This window comes from Fringilla coelebs (genome assembly GCF_963513975.1).
Source record: "Fringilla coelebs genome assembly, chromosome: 3".
Classification (NCBI taxonomy): Eukaryota; Metazoa; Chordata; class Aves; order Passeriformes; family Fringillidae; genus Fringilla; species Fringilla coelebs.
Genome location: NC_140030.1, coordinates 104,868,314 through 104,888,724, shown reverse-complemented (window position 1 = coordinate 104,888,724; position 20,411 = coordinate 104,868,314). Strand labels below are relative to the sequence as shown.

At 45.9% G+C, this 20,411-nt stretch overlaps 1 protein-coding gene across 1 annotated transcript in view; it reads right to left on the bottom strand.

The window, feature by feature from the left end:
- SYNDIG1 (synapse differentiation inducing 1) overlaps nt 1-19,916 on the bottom strand; it is a gene marked incomplete at both ends in the record, with an annotated part of 36,598 nt that extends 16,682 nt beyond the window's left edge. Inside the window, 2 exons of the mRNA XM_084202872.1 lie at nt 11,443-11,580; nt 19,437-19,916. Of these exons, the coding sequence (XP_084058998.1) occupies nt 11,443-11,580; nt 19,437-19,916 (618 nt within the window). The remainder of the gene's footprint in view (nt 1-11,442; nt 11,581-19,436) is intronic.
- Nucleotides 19,917-20,411: the final 495 nt, after the last annotated feature.

Below are 20,411 nucleotides of genomic sequence, written 5' to 3'. Positions count from 1 at the left end.
AAAGAAAGAAGGGAGAGTTGGCACAGGCAGAGATGCACTGTGCAGAATTTTACGTCAGGACCAGAAGGGTTTTTATTATATGATTTCCTTCTTTACAGCTCCCAGCAGAGCAGCCAGGGCACAGACAGGCTGTAAACCCATACAGTGCAGTCAGTATAAATCACAAATACACAGCCATGGAATATTCCCTCGTGGTGATCCAGCACCCTCAGCCCTGTCACAGCCAGGGGGGCCCATTACTACTCTTGGTGGCATGTCTCTGCTTGCAGAGATAAGAGAAGAATGAAGAGGGGGCACAGCTAGTGGAAGGGGCCAAGGGTACTGGGGATTCCCAATACAAGACAAATATATCCCAAATATAAGAAGACTTACTCAAGAAATTTTATGAGGCCATGACAAAATGTGTTGAAGACCTCAAGCTGGGATTTTGCACCAGAAATGAGATCCCTGCTCCTAGCTGTACAAAAATGCCCTTTCCACAGACATCCTGACACTCAAGGAAGCAGATGCAATGGCTGTGAAAGATGCTGTTAAGAAGATGGGGAAAAAAAAAACCAAACAAACCCAAAAAGCAACCTGTTTTATGAGCTAATGAGCAGCCCTGGCAGCTGAAATGATCAGTGGCACATAATTTCATGTCGAGAGACATTTGTCTCCTGACAGCCATAGTAAGGGAGTCCAGCTGGGTGTTGGTGTGGCTCTCCTTTGCTGGTAGGTATGGAGATATTTTCCACAGGCACACAGGCTGCAGGCTAATGATCCCTCCTAGCTGGGGCTCAGAGGCAGCCAGCTCTCCCAGAGATCCCTGCCACAGACAGCTCACCAGGGAAGGCAGGGGATCCACGTGGAGGGGGAGCAGCTGTCCCAGACCCTTCTGCCCCAGCGGGAAGGATTAGCCCCTGCCCACAAGCTGCTGAGGCCAAGTGAAAGCATTCCTGGGAGCTGAGCAGGCAGATGCCATGGGAGATGGATTATGGACTGGATTTTCACGTGCTGCCCCCAGGACAACGATTTCCTGTGGGTTCTCAGCATGCTAGAGAACACAGGTGCCATAAAACAAGTTGAAAAAGGAGCTGTCCTGCAGCGTAGGTGATGGTGTTTGCTCATGCAGAGCTGCACTGCCAGCTCTGACAGAACACACAAGGTTTCCAGTCAGCAGAGATGTGACAACAGCAGTAAGGAGTGGGCAAGGAGAGGCATGGCTGGCTTGTGTGTGACTGCAGCTCCTGAGAAGTCACTGGTGTGTGTCCCTCAGCCTTTTCTTAGCAGTTTCAGGGTCAGAGGATGCTAGGTTCTGCAAAAGCATGTGAGAACAGACCCTTTCTCTTCCACTAGCTTTTGCTCTAAGGCCTGCCTTTCATGCTCTGAATTTCCAGCAGATCACCTCTATTTCCAGCAGCTGTATTTTTTACCCTCCAACCTGATGTCCTGGATGCTCTAGGGCTTTATTGTTCACGGTGACTCATGGAAGCCATTAGCTCTGAAAAGTAGCCCACTAAATGCAGAAGGAAATCAGCAACACAACACATGACAAAGCAGTTGTGAGAAGTGATGTAAGCCTTACTCGGTGCTACATGGCATTGAATTAATTCACATCGACTCCATGGGCTCTGCTTTCACACCCAGGTGATGTACAAAAGAGAGAAAAGAGTCTTTTAGTATTCCCCACTCTTTAAGAGGACAGACATTGTGTCTGTCTCTAACATAGTTTCCCTGTTTACCATTCTGAATAAGAACACGGTGGTGACAGACAGATGGACAAGAGGAGCTTAAAAGTCCTTGCCATGTGCAGTGTCTATGATTTCATGAGTCATTTCAGTCAGAAAAAGAGGTAATGAAACATTTGAAGGGAGCTAAAAAGACATGACATCATGGTTCTCTTTCCTCTCTTTGGAATTAGCAGCAAATTAAATTTACCTCAGCCATTTATCATTAACAACAAAACCCTTTAATTTGCTTTCCAATAAATACATGTCCCTTCTCTCTTAAATCAATTCACCAGAGAAAGGTGAGAGGCTTTCTTCTGCAAAGCAGAACAATGTGGTCTTTGAACCACTTAGAGAACTTCCATCATCAAAAAGAAATCACCAACAGCTCCACCACAGCTACATCCAAACACCAACTGAAATACTTAGCTGCAGCCTTGAGCAGCAGTTCTTGTTCTGGCTGCTGAGCTGAGCTTCCTTTCCATCTGGGCTGGCTGAAATGCCCTGGTGAGGCTCCCTGGCACAGCTGTTCATGCCTTTCAGAGCACTGCTGTGTCTGGCTGGCTTTAAAGTCAGGATTTTCCTTCAGACACCATAACTCAGTGACACAATTTTACAGGATTCACCCAAGGGGCCTTGAGCTGATTAAAGGACTCCCTGTGATTTGGGAGGGTTACATGGACAAGGTTCAAGCCCCCTTCCTGCAGGTCTCTCCTTTTTCCACTTGTGATTTTTCTCCTCTCTTTTCTCCTAAAACAGACTCCATGATGCTGCTATGCATGTGGTGAAAAGAATAAACAGAAAGTCACCTTGCCAGAGTTTACAAGTGGTGGTATTTCTGTATTTTACCACTGATCCTCAGGTTGCAACTTGCTAGGAAGAATGATCTTACTTGACACAATTAGACTCACAATACCTGAAGGTTTGGAACAAGGCTGATTGAGGAAAAATTGCTCAAGTTTTGACAGAACTAAGATATGGTAAAAATAAGAGACAATACCCCTGGGATTTAAATATGGATTTTGACTGTGGGGGGTACTGAATGTGCTGGGAACAAGAAATTTGTGCTCTCAACTGGAGAGCACACTACAGAGAGCCACTGAATGTCCCAGGACAACATGGTCTGCACCATATTTAACAAAGTGAATCTTTCAAATATGTGTGGCATCCTGAGGACACATCAGGAAGGGCCCAGGTGATGATGCTCAGGTCAGTCAAACTGAGACTGGGTGAACACACTGAATCTTTAGCACAGATAATTTGGACAGCCTTGGGACCAGCACTTCGACAGGATCCCATGAGGTCACAGAAGTTCTTGCTTTACAATGGCTTCTGTGTAAACCAGGGCTCCTAATTAATTGCTTAATTAGTTACAGCCTGTAGAAACCTGCTCAGAACAATGCCATCTGTGCAACAAGGTCAAGGAATGAGGACACTTTTTGGAACAATGACTGAGTGTTGTGTCTTGAATTAAATTCAGAAATATGAGGCTGGGACAGGTACTATTTAAATTAGTACAAAGTCCCACCTGCCTCTGGAGCAAATCCCACTTCCTGGGTTATCTCACCTGGGAGGGTTTGGAGTGTGCTCTCTGCCATTATCAGCCCAAGGAACACTGCCAGCTTCTGCAGCACGTCCTTGTCACAGCAAAGGGAAATGCTGGGAGAAGCTACTTGGTTTGGATCTGTGGGAAATGAATTCTCCACAGTTCCTTCTACAGACTCCTCATCAAATGAACGAGCCACAAAAAGTCCAGGTGCAAGCCAGACAAGGCTCTCTGAACAGAACTGGGAAGAAAAATTGCCTTTCTTGCTCTCACCACTACATTTCTACCCCTCCTGGTAGAAACAGTAGTAGTAAGTAAAGATCCCTCGTGGTGATACACCTCATAATTCTGGGACAGACAGAAACATCCCCTGGCCACCACTGGGAATGGGAATTCCCAATGTCTGGTTGGAATTGCACCCTTTCTCCTGGATTTCATGATGGCAGCAGGGTGAAGAACAGGGTCAAGCAGAGACTGCCAAGCCCCTCTTTGCCAGAGGATGCTGGAAGACCTCTTCTTTTGCCCCTGGTCTTGCCCATCCTCTTGCAGGAAGCTGAGTCCTCCTGCAGACACGTGTGGGCTGGCAGGAGCACCCCTGACTCTTCCACACTACCCAGAAATAATGCAAGAAATGGCAATAATGCAACACGTGGAAATGTCATTGATAGCTTCTTGCTCATCACAACCCATAATGAGTGTCTTTAATACCAAATTGGCATGGGGGAAAGTTTTCCCAACAGGAAAAAGCTGACTTTTTTTCACCCCAGGCAGATAAAATTGCAAACTGGTTTTATTACCAAGAGTAACAATTTTATTGCCAACATGACAAGAATGCCTCAATAGGTATATCTGAATGTTTTAGATGCAAACTGCACAGATGCAGGTAGATCCCAGTCCATTTCTTTTTAGCTCATTCTTGTAGCTTGCCCCAAAATAAATATATAAAAAACTTGATCTCTTTCCTTCTGCTGGGAAGTCAGTCAATTCAATGAAGAATTACCATTGTCTAGGAGGCATCTTTGGGTGCCTAGCTCACTAGATTCAAATCTTCAGAGAGATACTCTGCAGCCTGTTTGAAAGAGATGTGTAGATTGAAATCAGGAGTGATCAATTTCCTCTGCTGTGCATTCAAACAAAGCAGTAATTCAGAAGCCCTCACCAAAAGAGATGCTGGGAGATAGCAAGCTGTATATTCAAGATTAGAATATAGCCCTGAGTCTCTGCTACATGATGTTAATCTTTGATAAGAATATTAAAAAACTCTGTGTATGTTGCAGGCAGATAAAATATTAACCTTAAGCCTCAAAAACACCCTCACCCATTTACTGCTGCCTACATTGAACTTCAAGTGAGAGGGTGATTCTTTCACTGGTCTTGTTTTTTAAAGGGTGCTGCCACAGCAGGAGATGAAAGAAAGGTCTAGTCTATAAACAGCACCCAAAGAACTGCTCTAGATGAAGGTGCTGCTCTCCTTGCCACAGCAGACTGCAAACAGATCACTCACCACCTTGCATGTGAAGATTTTCAGCACCTCACAAAGCATTTTGGCCTTCCCTGACAATGGAAACAGACGTTGGGATGGCCAGGAGGAAGGGACCATGTTCCATTCCCAGACCTGCAAAAAAGTGTCTTCTTTACTTTCTCCTCATGCCTCTTTCAGCAACGCAGACATTGGGAGGTGCAAAATAATGTGCCCTGTTTCTGCCCTCAGACTGTGAACATGCTCCTTCTGTTTCCTCTCCTGGAATATAATTCTTCCTGGAAAATCTACCTTTGCAGATGGAAAAAAAAAAAGGAAGTATTCAGCTAAGTGAAGATTACTAACAAAAGCCCCAAATCCATTTCCAGAATCCTGCTAACAGCATCCCTGCTCTCTAAATTAAAAAAAAAAAAAAAGCAAAACACTAAAACCCCACTGCTTAAGACTAAAAAGTTACTTAAACTTAGTCAGAATTGCCTAAAAGTCAGGGAGACTGAACCCCTGATCAATTCCTGTGGAATATTTCTTGCCCTACTCTTCTGATGACTCCACCAGAGAGGCCTCTGGGTGAATTTGTGAATACTGCAGGCACTTCCAGCTCAGTGGCAGCTGTGGACTGAAACAATCCTCACATTCTCATAAAACTGTGATGTAACAAGTCAATTGCAAAGCAACAAAAAGTAACAGCAGGATGAAGAGGGTGCCCTCCTGGCACCAGGATATTTTATACCCTTGCACTAGGACTATATTGACAAGTCTCTGGGGCTGTATCTGGCTTAGCAAAATGTGTGAGGCATAAATAACCGGCAAAGAAAAATTCATGTACAATACTTGCTATCGTGCAGGATGCTCTTGAAAATATAAAAAAGATCCCTCATCTCCTCGAACGCTTCAAGTTGGTCTCTCTCCTATCTCAAAACTTCCTTGTAATTAAACACCTGCATAATGAATTAAACTCTCCAGGGAATGTTATTTGCCAGCTACTTTTTCAATTATTTAAAATTAGCTTAAGGGCTAAAGCAATCAGGTCATTCATTAATTTAATTCCTTTTTGTAGCCGTACTTCGTGACTTGGAAATAAAACTACAAGATCAAAAGGACAAAGAGGAATGAAGAGGAAATTATACCAGACACTTATAAAGTTCCCTGGCCCATGACCTCAGCCAGGATGCACAGTCTCTGCTGGTACACAGCACACTCTAAATGGCCATTTTCTTGTGCAGACAAACACTTCTCTGGAGACATCTTCCCAAAGGGAAAAGTTGGCAGGAGCAGCGTCCATGCACACGCAAAGCACTGGCTGGCAGCCAGCTCCCACTTGGACAGATGAGAGCTGGAGATGCTGGGAATTCATCAGCCCCACTTCAGAGCAGCTATCTTTGTCTGCAGAACTGCCTGGGGGAAGGGGGGAAGAGATCCTCTTCTACCCAATCCAGGGTGAAGCTTTCCTCTCTTCTCCCAAAGGACCAGAAGCTGCAAACTTCCTGAATGTATCAAAGCCCACCACAAGCTTTTTGCAGAGGCAAAGGACATCACCCAAATGCCCCAAACCAGGGGCCAGGGTCATCTATTTCTGCTTTTCCAAGCACAGGAAAGCCAGCACTCTCTGATGGAGACATGTGTGCCTGGCTCCTTCAGCAGGCAGCTCCTCTCTGTGTCGTGCCTGGGAACAGAAGCCTTGCTATTTTATTCAGCCTGGCAGATCTGTCACCTGCCTGGTGGGAGGGAGGGGAGGAGTGTGGGCCAGCAGCCAGCTGGGACCTTCTGCAAGGAGCCCATGGCCTGGTGGCCTCCCAGGACCAGGGCTCTCAAGTGAGTGCAGTAGCCACACTGTCAGCGCTGTGCCATCTCAGCAGCACTGAGCTCCTCTAGGAAAACTTCTGCCACAAAAGACCCTGGCAGTTCCTTGGGAGGAGGAACTCATTTGGAAGTATTTTCACTCATTCCTAGCACAACTGGGTTTAATTGTTTTGCACATCACCTTTTGCAGCAGAAAAACTGCGACAGTTCAGAGGGGTAAAAGGGCTCTTGGGTGTGCCTGTACTCACATGGAGAGAGCTGGAGAAAGATCCCAGGGATTTGCTTTCTGAGTGAGCAGCACAGAGAGCTCAAACGTTTGTGTGACAGCCAGCAGAGACTGGGCTGGGCAGCCCCAGAGCACACCCAGCGCCCTTTACCCAATCTCTGTGACTCAAAGCAACAGCCCTGCTTAAGAAAAGAATTGTGTGACTTGGTATCTGGTCCAAGACAGCAAAACAAAGGCCTTTTATTTCCATTAAAGCTCATCCTCTTTAGACAGCTCTTTTGTTCAGGCATTACTTGGACCAAGAAATAATGCGGCGTGGAAAAATCTCTTGAAAATGCAAAAGCCTCCTGTCTGCTTTGCTAGCATTGCTTCAGCAATGCTGACCAGCATATCCTGCAAGGATAGATCTTGGCATGTCACTGCCAAGTAAAGAAAAATACCACATTTTTTGTTCTTCTCTTGCCTTTTCTTCTTTGATATAAGAGGTTGCTGCATCCCCTGTACAAACACACGCTCCTGGCTGTGTGTCAAGCTCTTTATAATAGACTATATTCATTTTTTTTATGGAGTAAAGTGGGACAGATAAGAAAAAAAGCAGGGTGGATGGATAAGAGCAGGGCATCACCAGCCAGTCTGCTGGAGTGTGGCACATCATACTGCTGTTCTGTCTCATTGTTTTCCCTGTTGATACAGGGACTATGAGCCACCTTTCTAAGGAGCAAACAGCAGACAGCACCTGGCTGTTATCTCTCTGTCCTCTTTTTTTGAAGTTGGATGTCAACACCTTATACCAGAAAAGCAAGGACAGTGAAATCCATGTATGCTGAGCACTGAAACTCTGAAAAAAGCTAGAATTCATATCATTTTTTACCTTCCAGTGGGAACATGAACATTCTTTCCTTCTCCCCAGCGACTACTGAAATATGTCAAAATACAGATATTTTCCTAAAGCCCTGTCTCTGAAAACTGGATGAAAAGTAACCAAATATTTCAGAAGCTATCACGAAGAAAGACAAGCTACTCTTTTTTTTTCTGCTCACACAGGCCTTGTTTCTGTGTGAAAACTGTAGAAAATCCTTTACCCAGCGAGACAACACCAGCAAATAATTAGAAAGCTTTGCATCCCTGCATGCCCCTGCCAGGGAGGTAATTACAGCAGGGAGCCAGCACAGCAGACGGGCAGGGATTGCTCCCCTGTGCTCCCAGGGCACTCTGCTGCCTGGCAGGTCTCACCTGCTGCCAGGGAGGAGGGAGGGTGGGGAGGCTGTGTGAGAAGCTGAGCAGGAGGAGAAGTGTGCAGAGGGGATTTTTCCAGGTGTGTGTCCAGGTCAGAGTCGGGTGGAGGTGTTGTGCACGCTCGTGTTTCTGCCTGTAAGGGAGCAGGCAAGAAGTGAGGCTCATTCACAGCATCAAAGGCTCAGCTGTCTCATAATGAATCTCTGTTTACAGTAGGGAGGGAAATGTGTGACATGGTATTGCTCTCGTTCCTAAAAATAAAAGCAGGGAGAAAAAGAGGATTCATGCAAAAAGACCTTTCAAGATTGTTATCACCACCCCACCAGCCCAAGCAGAAAGCCTGACAGCCCCTGAGAAATCATCTGACAAGTTCAATGGTAAACTTGACAAGACAAAAAAGATATATTTTTAAAGTTCTTTCTTTGATTTATGAGGCTTCACACCTGCCTACAATCTACAATGCTAAAAATATCTTTGGAAATAAAAACTGAGGAACCCGCAAGACTCCAGAGGGTGGAGATTTATGAAAAAATAAACATAATGAGGTGGAGTTTTGATCACACACTGCTTGTGGGGAAGAGTTTTTGGTGAAAGATATAATTTACTTTCCTCTTTCCAAAGGTTTTCTTGCAAAATGCACAAAAACTCCTTTGATTGAGCTCTTCAGCTGTTGACAAATGAGACAATCCAAACAACGGCAAGGCTAAAAACTCACATGCCTCATTCTGGAGAAGGAAATGTGAGAGAAGACAGGACACAGAGAGTGGAGCTGAGAGGAGCAAAGGACTGGGCAGCTACAGGAAGTGGGAACAAGACTCTTGTGGGAAGGAAAACACAAACAAAACCAGAAGGAAATAACTGAACACAGCAGAGGGATGGCCTCAAAGCTCTGTGTTTTTCTTAGGGAAGATGAAAAGCAGCAAGTCTCAGCTTTGCTTGGGATAAGATCACCAGGTGACATCCTGCATGGAAAACTGGATATCCCAAGAGGAAAAAAAAACATGGTGAGCTTTCTTTCAAAGTGCCCTTCTGAATCCACTGCTCCTCCCTGCTGGCTCACCTGTGGATGCCCACCTTCACTGCCACCACAGAGCAGACCCTGCACAGCTGCACCCCTCAATACAGAGGCTCTGCAGGAAACCCCAGGTCAGCAGCACACTGGCAAGAGCCTTGGTGGAGACAGCAAGTGCCACACAGAGCAGAAACATCACCTGCAGGAGAAACTTGGCTTTCATGGAGCACAAGCCCCCCAAAATTCAATCCTTCTGTTGGTAAGGAGCACCTCTGCCGTCTTACAGCATCCAACCTTGTGTAATTGTTTTGCAGCATGACGCGGGCGTGCGCGTCATGAATGTGCTGGCAGGTGATGCAGGAATGAACAGAGCACCTATGCCTGTGGAATGAGCTGTACTGCAGATACATCTGCTGCAGACAGAGGCTTCATCTTCAAATGACCAGATTTTTAAAACAAAATTCACTGCCGGTGCTGTGTACTGCATCAAAGAACCCATCCCCCCTCCCTGAGTTTCCTACGTGCTATGATTTATTCCCAGATGGCCTTTTTGGTACAACTGCTCAGGAAACTTTGGAAAACACAACATTTTCAAGAGCTGAAGAAACTGCAGAAAAAGAGGTTTGATCATGAGCAACAAAAGTTGATCTTCAGCTATACTTCTGGCTTTTGATTGAGAAGGGGGAAAGCTGGATTATTCTTCTGAATTAACAAGTGATCTCAAATGTTATGAAAGTGTTTAAGTTGAATGACCTGTATAAACAGAAACCACATATATGGTTTATGTGTCCAAGTATGAGTTGATATCACTGTCAATATTAGCTCAGCAAGGTGCAGGGTTTTGGTGGTTTGCACCAGCTATCTCAGCAAGTTCTCAGCCGCAGGAGGTTTGGGCTTAATGTTGGTTTCATTTTTCCCCCGGAAAATGACAGTCTGTGGAATGTGGGGTTTTGCACGAGAATCATTTTTTCCAGGTGTTTTCTCAGGGCTATGATGGACCTGCTGAATGGGAAGGCAGGGAGAGAAAGGAACTCCCTGGGAGCTTGGGGAGAGGACAGAGAGATGTGTCTTTGCTGGATTGGAACAAGCTGGACCATCTTTCTAAAGAGATTTGAAAATTGAGTTTAGGCAGCCACATTCAGCTATTCTTCATCATTACACTAAACCAAAAAACACCCAAGTTTTCATTTTCAAATGCCAAAATCCTTCAGCCTAGTACCAACAATTTTCCCTGTATTCATGCTTTTTCCACCTTCTGTATTCTCCCATGGAAGACAGAGGTTCCTACAGATTCCTACAGACTCATGCTGGCTCCTGGGATCCATTCACAGCTGGATGCCCTGGCCTTTGCACGCTGGTTCTCAGCACATCTACCTTCTCAGCCATATTGCTTTTTAGTCCTAATCACATTGGGGGTTTTGTATTTATTGGACCATGCTGTGCTTTCTTTGCTCAGATAAAACTATCTCCCAAACAATCAAAACTCGAACAATCAGAACTTGTTATTTTCCACAGGACAAACACTAATTGACTCAGAGGCTTCCCAGAGTAAAGACAGACTGCTCATTTGAAGCTTAAAAAAAAAAAAATTAGTTCTCTATCTCTTTTCGAGTTTTTTTTTTTTTTTTTTTGATTTTGAAGAGTAGGATTCTTCAGATCTGAAGAGCCTGCTCTGGTTTGACAAATCAGCAGGGCTGGTAGATGTTTAGTGCAGGCAGATTAGAAAGACAGCTGAGAGGGTGAATGTGAAGGATGCTGTGGAGCAGAGACTGTAGTTTGCAACAGGCACTAGAGAGAAATATAATCAAATGTTTCCTCGCAGTCGCTGATGAGGCTGCCAGTGTGACTCCTTCTCTGTCACCTCACATTATCTGCCATGCTGGGAAACTCAGTAATTACATTGCAGACACTTATGGAGACATCCTTGTCGAAACAAATGATGGGCACGAGGTGATTGCGAGTTAAGCAATGTTAAGACTGCCTCGTGAAGAAAACAAACCAAAACACAGTCACTTCTTTGGTATAAAAAAAATATTTGCATATTAAAATTTGAAAGGAAGGACTGACTGAGCAATTTTTTTCCGTGGGAAAGGAAATGGTTTCTGGAAAGCAAATTCACATCTGCAGAACAGAAATTATTTTTATACTTCTGGAAGGATATTCTAGCTTATCAGCTTGGGACAAGTAGATCTGTTTTCCCAATGGGAAAGCCAAGTGTTTGAGCCATCAAGGGTGTTTTCTATTCAAAAGCTCTGTCCACAGAGGATCCTTAGCTGGACTATAACCTGACATGGAACCTGACCATTGCCAACAAAAAGCTAGAACAATTTGTAGACACCTCCCTCAGCAAAGTGTCTCAAAAGGCACCACCACTGCCACAGGTGGGGAAGATGCCACCCCGTGAACTACCTTCCACTGGAGATGTCTTAACCTTACCTCATGGGACAGGTAAAAGGCAGCAATTCCCAGTGGCCAGAAGCAGCAGAGCATGGAGAACACAGTGAGGCCAAGATGATCCCTTGGTGGCATCATCAGGAAGTTGTCTTCACTCTCGGTGTCACTCGAGTAATCGCTCTGGAGCGGCAAAAGAGAGAGACAGAGACGTGCTGGTTAATGACATTATTCCTCTTCCTCTGCCATCAGCTAACTCCCTCACCATTTGCCCATTTCTCCTGCTCCATCACAGCCGTGGCCAGCAGCTCTCCTCTTCCTCACCCACTGTGTCACAGGCTCCAGCACCGTTGGGTGAGCTCGAAAGCAAGAAAAGACAAATGTAAAGATATCACTGCAGGGAGCTGAAAAGGAAGCCCATTAAAGGAAGGGGATCTCTAGTCAGATGAACCAGGGTGAATATTTCCTTTCAAAAATAAAGGAGGATAGGGAGAGGGAGAAAATCCACAGTATTGCTGGAACCACCCCTTGAAATTGTGCACCCACCTGAACAGGTGAGATACAAAATCAAAAAATGCTTTTGATTTTTCAGGTTTTTGATTTTCAGGTTTTTGTGTGCTGGCATAGTATCTGTGGAGACCACCTTTCTGATATTTCAAATTGCCTTTTCTTTCACATAAAGATGAAATGAAGAAAAGATTTCTCAGGTAACTTTGGCCCGGTGCTGAATCATAATATTATCAGTTATGCTGCTTCCCAAAGGACAAACTGACCCACTAATGAGTTACCAAGGGTGAGAGAATAATTCTAATCATAAAGTCCTGACCATGCAGACCAACTGTGAACCAGAAGGGTGAAAAAAAAGTTTAAAAATCCCAGAAAGAAATCCAACAGCAAAAGGTACCTCAACTCTTCCAGTTAAACACATTTGGTTTCCCCAAGCAAACCTTCCTTCCCAACATTCTCTTTTACAACAAGACACCTCATCCTGAGCTTACCAAGAAATCTTCTCCATTCAGAACCCCCCCTGACATGGGGATTATTGATAATTTGGCTACCTAGCTCTCTGTCTTCTCTTATTCCTGGATCTGCAAGGGCTGCACCCTGACACTGAAGAAGCTGGACATTAGTCTTGTTGAGAAGGCAGAATTATATTTAGGCTTCCCTTCCCTTCCCTTCCCTTCCCTTCCCTTCCCTTCCCTTCCCTTCCCTTCCCTTCCCTTCCCTTCCCTTCCCTTCCCTTCCCTTCCCTTCCCTTCCCTTCCCTTCCCTTCCCTTCCCTTCCCTTCCCTTCCCTTCCCTTCCCTTCCCTTCCCTTCCCTTCCCTTCCCTTCCCTTCCCTTCCCTTCCCTTCCCTTCCCTTCCCTTCCCTTCCTTTCCTTTCCTTTCCCTAGCACCATTTCCCAAGTTTGTTGGAGAAATCAGGCACTGGAAGAGAGAAAGCCACAAAAAACATCTACACAGGAAGGCAGAAAGGAGGGAAGCCAACTCCATTTGTAAGGTGCATTTAAGATGAGTTTCATCACAGCCTGTAAGTGCCTGAGCAGATAATTTCTGATCAGAGGCAGCTCTTTCATTCTGTAAAAGCTGAAGTGACTGAAAGAAGAATAGAGGAAGAGCAGACACAAGGTACAGATTTTTTAACAGAGATGGTGATGAACCCTTTTCTGCACTTGTAATGGATTTTCTATTTTTTTTAAAAAAAGCCTTTTCTTAAATCAAGGCTGGCTACCCCTAAAAGCTATGAGCTTTACCTCAGCTGAGACATTACAATTGCTCTGCAGACAGCCTGCCAAGCACACTGGAGATGTCAGACAACAGGGTCTGCTCTGAACTACAGCTGCCAGCAACCCCTGATGGATATTCAGGAAGCAGCCCTTTCACTTTTTTCCTTCAAAGCAACCAATTCAGCAACATGCACACACTGCATACAAAACTAATTCCTCATGTGGCCCTGTGGGATCTGCCTTCAAATCCAGATGGTCCAGGGCTCTGGTTTGACAAAGACCAACACAATGCTGCTCCAAGTTAATATGTGCTCTGTTTCCCTCCACACAACGCCTGTTCCAGTAATGCAGTTAAACAGGATGACCTGTTCTGACCAGCACTCTGCATCCTTCTGCTCTCCTGCAAGCGTTCTGAGCTCACCTCCATGCAGCAGATGCTGAAGGCAGCAGCTGTATGGAAGCTCTTCTGCCAAAGGCTGTCGTTTATCACTGCTCTGCCTCCAAAACACACACTTATCCCTGAGCAGCAGGGGGATGATTATTTATTATTTATCATAACAATTATCTTGCTGATAACCTCTTAAGAGGTGATGTCTCTAAAGCCTGCTATTTATTTAATTTTGCCTATTTATTTATTTCTTTATACAACTTTGAGTTGATTGCCTTTCAGTTTTAAAGGCATTTAAAGGAGCCATAATCCCCTAGCACTGACCTGCTGCAGCTCCTCTTGTTTCCCCAACTCCCAGTCTAAAAATTGCCCTGTCAGTCAGGCAGCCAGCCTTGCAGAATGGGCTCACAGAGGTCCCTCCTTGCCTGGAAAACTTTTCACATGTAACTTGGCAACACCAAAACGCCACAGGCAAAACCCCCTGGCTGCAGCTGCCCAGGCCTATTCTTCCTCCTTGATCCCTGGACTCTGATCACCTCCCTTGTGATGTTTTCTGGACCCCCACAGCCAGGCTGCTCCTCAGGAACTGGCATCCAGCACATTGCCCCTGGAAGAGGATCCCTGCAGACAGCAATGAATGGATCTGCACTAAAACAAGCTGGGGCAAGCGCTGTGACCCTTGATGATTGTCCCCTTTTTGCTTCTCAGCTGACACAGCAGCCCTCAAAGACGTGTGCCAAATATCCACCCTCTACAAATGACAGCAAGCAGCTCATCCAGGGCTCCTGCCACTCACAGGCTGCATCCCAGAGACATCCCTGCACAGCTTCAGCCTGAGAACTCAGGGAAGTGATGATGAGAAAGGGAATTGCTACTATTAACAAGATTCATAGGAGGGCACCTGGACACTGCTGAAGGTGACTTCCCAGCCATGCTCCCTTCATCTGGAGCTGGTTAATTGAGGTTAATATCCCTTGGCAGGGCTCAGTATTGCCAGACTTGAGTGGCTTCTCCTTCAAAGGAGAAAAATAAGTCAAATGCAAAGTGCAATCACTCTTGTAACCTGTTAGCAATGAGCCTTTGAAGGAGCTCAGGGATACAGAGTGTGTCCTGTGGGTAGGATGAGTCAGTGCAGTGACTGCATACCTGAGTGCCACTCCTCTGAGGAGCTCATGCCTGGGCACCACACCTCTGACAGCACACCTGTGCTCTTCTGAGCGTATGCCATGGGACAAAACCACTGAGAATTACATTCCCATATTCTCAACACAGCACTAGATGAGCTTGGGCAAGGATTTTATGGCCCTGTTTTCCTCCATTGCCCAGGTGCAGAACAGGAAAAATGCTGTACACCCAGTTCAGAGGAGAGCTGTGACAGCCAGTGAACTCATCAGTAAAACCAGGCTGCAAGAGCCTGTCTTTGGGTTGCAGAGCTGTCTGAAAAGGGAACCCTGCCATGCACAGCCCCCAAGGAGTGTTCAAATGTGCCTTCCTCAGCCAGGGGAGGCTGAGGACAGAGCCCAGTGCAGGACCACAGGCTGGAAGCATTGACAGAAAGCATGTGTGATTTCGTGGGGCTTGATGGGCATAAATCTCCTCAGGGTCTTCTCTTCATGTTGCAGGAAAAAAAAAAACGTGTCAGGAGGTGCTTGGGAACCTTGGGAAGAGTGGTTGGGTGGAACAGGATCCAGATTCTATCTCTACAATTTCATGTTCAGGTCCAAAGGATGAGTTTTCACCACAGAATCCAGCAACTTCTAGTGGAAAAAAAAACCAAAAAGAAGAAATGTATACCTTGAAAGCACTGCATTTCTTTTCTTCCTTCACTCCCAGAACATTCTATTTGTTTTGCTTTTAGGGATTGTTTCAGACATTGCTGGGTGCTGGGAAAAAGTAAGAGGGTTTTAAGAGACAGCTCCAAGGTATTCTTTTATGCGACGTAAATGAATAATTTAATTTGCTGCCATGAATAGCTTGGGTTTCTCTAAATAAGCAATCTACCTAGTGGCTAGGAGGGAAACTAGCAGGAGTATAATATGACAAATGCTATTTTTGGATAAAAGATGGCACATGAACTCTAACAGGAGGGTATTTCATCTTGTAACTCATTTCATATTTCACTGCCGCCACATTTGACAAGTTGTCTGTCTATTAGTTGTGGCGCAAAGAACTCATAAGATATTTATAAATTTTACAGAGATACCTAAATAGGGAATCATTTGATTTCAGGGATGGGCATGGAAGAGAGAAGTTTAAATCCCTGACAGAATGTGCATCCTTCTGTTTTCATGCCTGGAAATTGCTGGAGCAAAGCGGGGCTCTATATGCTAATGAGAGCTGTTTCTGAGATGTTTTTCCCTCCAGACAATTATGATTTTCTTAGGCAGACTGAACAACACTCCATCAGGACCTGAGAAGCACTGCTAGTAAAAAAATCCCTACAAATAAGTTGGTGAAATGCTGCTGCAGAGTACAAGCCATGATCAGGACGTCTCCTGCTCCTCTGTCACACATCCCATGTTCTTCAGAGTCCCCAGGCTTGGGAAGGCAAGAAGGTGTCTCCTTCCCAACAACTTGTCCAAGACATGTTGAGCTGGATAGACCCATCCTGAGGAAGGTCACAACTAACAGAGGAGCAAACCCTGCAGCTTGGCTTGGTCAATCCTTCAAACCAACACCGAATTTATCGAAATGGCTGTGCTTTTTTTCCAGAACCTTTCTCTACTGTAAAGTTTTCTGCCAGAGAACAGCAACCTTTCTGGTTATCAAGAGCCAAACTATTTTCAAAAAAGCAATCATGGTAGGAGCAGCCTGACCTGCAATAAAATTATTTTCTACATGTGTGCCTCCTGAGAATCTTGCATTGAGGTGGGGGGACGCTACAAAGCGAGGAGATCAATTTTTTGGCATTTCTATGAAATTAAATATCCATCCTCAAAAACTCTAGGTAGGAATTCTGGTATAAGACAGGCAGTGCCAGGGACACATGGAGAAAGAGCAGTGACTCACAACCCTATGGCTGGTGTGTCTTCCAGAGGGCATTTTGCAGAGATGCTCAAGCTGGGACTCCACTTGCCTTGCACTGACATGTGGAGAACAGGAGGTAGCCCTCCGTTTTCAAGAGAAAAGAGCTCTTCTGCACAAAGCTGCTCTCTTTGCCAATGTTTCCAAAAAGGGGCTAATTTATAGAGTTTTCTTCTTTGTCAGAAAGAAATGCCAAAGCAGACATGAGCCCTGGTCTGCTCTGACACTCTGAAGCTTCCATGCCTTGGCGAGCTGTGGCTTGACAGTCAACGTGACAAGATACACAGCAATGTCCTGTGCCACTCTCAGTGGCAGACTCCAACCCTTTAGGACTCCCACAGAGGAGAACCAAAATTTGCATCTCTGTTGTGTCACCCCCTTCCTTCTAACTTCTGCTCCCAGTCCTGGTACTCACTCTTTCCCATCCCATCTATTAGTAATCTAAAAAAGCATTTGCTTCTTGTCAGTGACTGGCAGGGAAAATTCTTCCTAGTGTGACACACTTGTGCTGTGTGATTCAGGTGCTGGTTTTGTGTAGCTAACAATCTGGCATGGCTCATCACCTTACACAGTGACTGTTTGTCCTTAAATAGTGCTCTTCCACTCCCAGAGTCTCCACACGTGAATTTAGGTCTCTAATGAAGCTGTGCCCTGGCCAAGCCCAGGAGGCCCTCACACATCTGGCCACACAGACACAGCCTCTGTCCACCAGCCTCTGTGAACCAGAAGAGCACAAAACAGCAGACACGTTTTTTCCTGGTCTGGTGCTGTCAAATTCCTCTCTCCTCTCCAGCTGCACCTGCAGAATTTGGACCTTCCTGGAATGGAAGCTACTTGCCATGCTGAGCTACTTCTGCTGCAAACAGCTGCTCAGCAGGCTGGTCCTTTGGGATCAGGGAAAAAATTCATGTAAGAGTGGGAAAATCTCAGCGCAGCAATGGAGACAGACACTGGTCTCAAAGCAGAGACTTCTAGCAAAGCAAGAGCTTCCAGCTAACCAGGTCCTCATCCAAACCATGCCTGGATTTCTCCTCCCCTGTTCCTAGTGGAGGAGAAATTTTGATGGAGAGGACAATCCACCAGAGGAGAGGGTGGTGTGTTCTTTGTGAATGTCTTACTCTGAGCACTTTGTCAGCACCTTGTCACGTAGGTCAAGATGGTTGTGCACACAGCTGTGTTTGACAGCACAGTGTCACCCCAAAGGGTCAAACGAGACTGGGAATCTGTGACTCCAGATGCTCTGTACTCATTCAAGAACTGCCACATTTCACCTCAGGAGGTCTGTTTCCAGAGAAACAGGTCTGAAAGAAGAAGGAGCCAGGGAAAAGGATGCACACTCTGTCAGAGCATGTTACCAAAATTTACTGTCTCATTTCTCCCCTTAAGATCAGGGGAGGATGAAGTTCTACAGCTGGTTTCTAAAACACAAATGTTCTCTGTGAAAAGCTGATCAAGTTCCTCCAGTACCACTTTGAAGAGGTTTTTTCCTTATGCTGCTCATTTTCCCAGCCTTTTTTTATCTCATTCTCCTAAAGTTGACTCAAGAATGTCTTCTTGACTTGAATTGACGAGAGTGAGATTTTTTTTTGCTGCCTGAATGTCAGGCCAGATGTGTCAATAACACCATGTGTGCCGCAGTCACTTGTGTCACCGTTGCATGAGAGAAACTGGGGCAAAAAGACAGCAACCAGGAAATTTTGTTTTGATTAAGGAAATTATACTTCCCACAGTCAATTCTGAAATTCTGTGGAAGGGTGTGATTTGAGCTAATACTCTCACATACTTCAGAGAGAAGCTTTCTGTCTCCCTGTGGAGGCACTGAATACTGCATTAATGGCACGCACTGTGAAAAACACTCCCCTCTTCCCACCTTATCAATACAGAGAGAAAAGAGAATAAAAGGGAAGTCAGGCTCTTGCTGGATTTCCCCTGTGCTGATCACAGGGTGACACATTGGTATTACAGGAGGTGAAAATAGAAATTTTAGGGCTTGTTGGATCTTGGTCCTAACCGAAAATCAGAGCAACAGAGAAACACGACCAGTGTCCCTATCTCAGCTGTGGCATTCATGTTTGAAGGCATAGCTTTGCTCTAGACAGCCAGAGGGTCTTTGCTAGGTTAGGAGTCTCTGATCAATGATGGAGGAAGTTTTCAGATCACCAGCATTACGTTCACCCTCCATTCCCACAAACACTGGCAAACACAGATCCCTGCCACACTTGGGCCTCTGGTTGAAATAAAAAAAAAAAAATAAAAAAAGCATCATTTAAGAAAGAATGAAGTTGTTTCCATAATCTTCCCTGTTACTTTACACAGAGCAATCAATGAGGCATGGGACTCCAGAAGACATCATTGTATTTGGGTCTAAAAACTGTTTAGCTCCATCATAAAAATATCATTTATTTCAGAGACATGGACCCACTGCAGCTTGAAACCCAAAGACTTCTGTTTCTGCGTTCTTTTCAAGACAGAAATGCGTTGTGTCTGAGCCAATAATTTAAAACATTCTGCTCAAGTCAGGTGAAGGCAAGAGATGATGTTGGCCTGCTGAGTAAGATGGGCTCCATGCAGACAGACAGACAGACAGACGCTCCCAGCCTTACACAGCGTTTAAGCACACGGGTCTGTTTCTGACCAGCCTCTTCAGAGGCAGAAGGGAAATGCTGATCTCCATGAGGCCCAGTGGGAATTTTGCCATCTGTATCCACAGATCTGGGACCTTACCCAACAAATAAAGATGAGCAAATTCATTGTCCTAGTTGGAGGAGAAAGTGACACAGCTGACCCAAAAAGCAGCTGATCCCCTGCTGTCCCCTTCGAGGGGGTGGTACGCTCAACCCCAAACACGCCCTCCTCCTCCTCCTCCCAGCCTTCCCCACGTACCCCCAGTGACATCTGACCTCTAGTTCCTGGAAATCCTCCTCTTCCTCCACCTCATAGGAGAGGGTGTGGATCTTGATGTCGTCGGCGGAGAGGTCGATGAATTTGCCCTCGGGGTACTCCAGGCTGTCCTTGGCGGGCGAGCGCTCCTCAATGAAGGTGGTCTCGCAGCACTCCGAGCCCAGGCTCTCGCCCCACGAGCGCAGCACGTTCTCGGAGTAGAGGATGATGTTGGGCCTGTAGTGGGACTCCACTGTCTGCTGCAGCATGCTGGGGTCCAGCAGCTGCTGCACGGGGTCGCTCCTGCCGTTCTCCGGGCGCCTGGGAGAGGGCAGGCTGCCCGCCCGGTGGCTCTGGTACTGGGGCGTGGGGTACACGGAGACCAGGCCATCCCGGCTCTCCGCCACCAAGTTCCTTGTGTTGATCAAACCATTCCTTTTCCCAGCCTCAGCGATCTTAGTGTGCATCAGCACGCTGTTCTGCTCAACCAAGCCATCCATACTGGGAGGTGTCCGAGGCAGCGGGGCCTTTCTTTTGCTGGGCCTTGGAGCTCACGCCGGGCGAGTGGATCCCATTTTCCTGATGGAGAAAGGGAACAGAAACAAAGGTGAGGTGTAGGGGGATAGAATATAAGAAAATAAAGATAGTGTAGAAAGTAATCTTACCCCTAAGGAGTTGCAGCTGGGCCAAATATCAAAGATTGGGAACAGGCCTGACTTTAACAGGCCACAGCTGTAAGCAATGAGAAGAAGAAGAATGCTATAAAAGAGTGGGGTGGGTGGTTGAGAAGGGAGCTGGAGTCTCTTGGCTCCTTTGTGAGAAGAGTCAGTGCTCTGAGGAGCTGCCCACCAGAAACACCAAGAAGGTGTGAAACTTTTGTGATAAGGAGACAGCAGCATGGAACCCCTCCAATAAGATGACGACAGTGAGGTCAAAGGGAATGAATTGAAGGACTCAAGTCAGCCTGTCTTCCATACAGCCTCAAGGGAAAACAG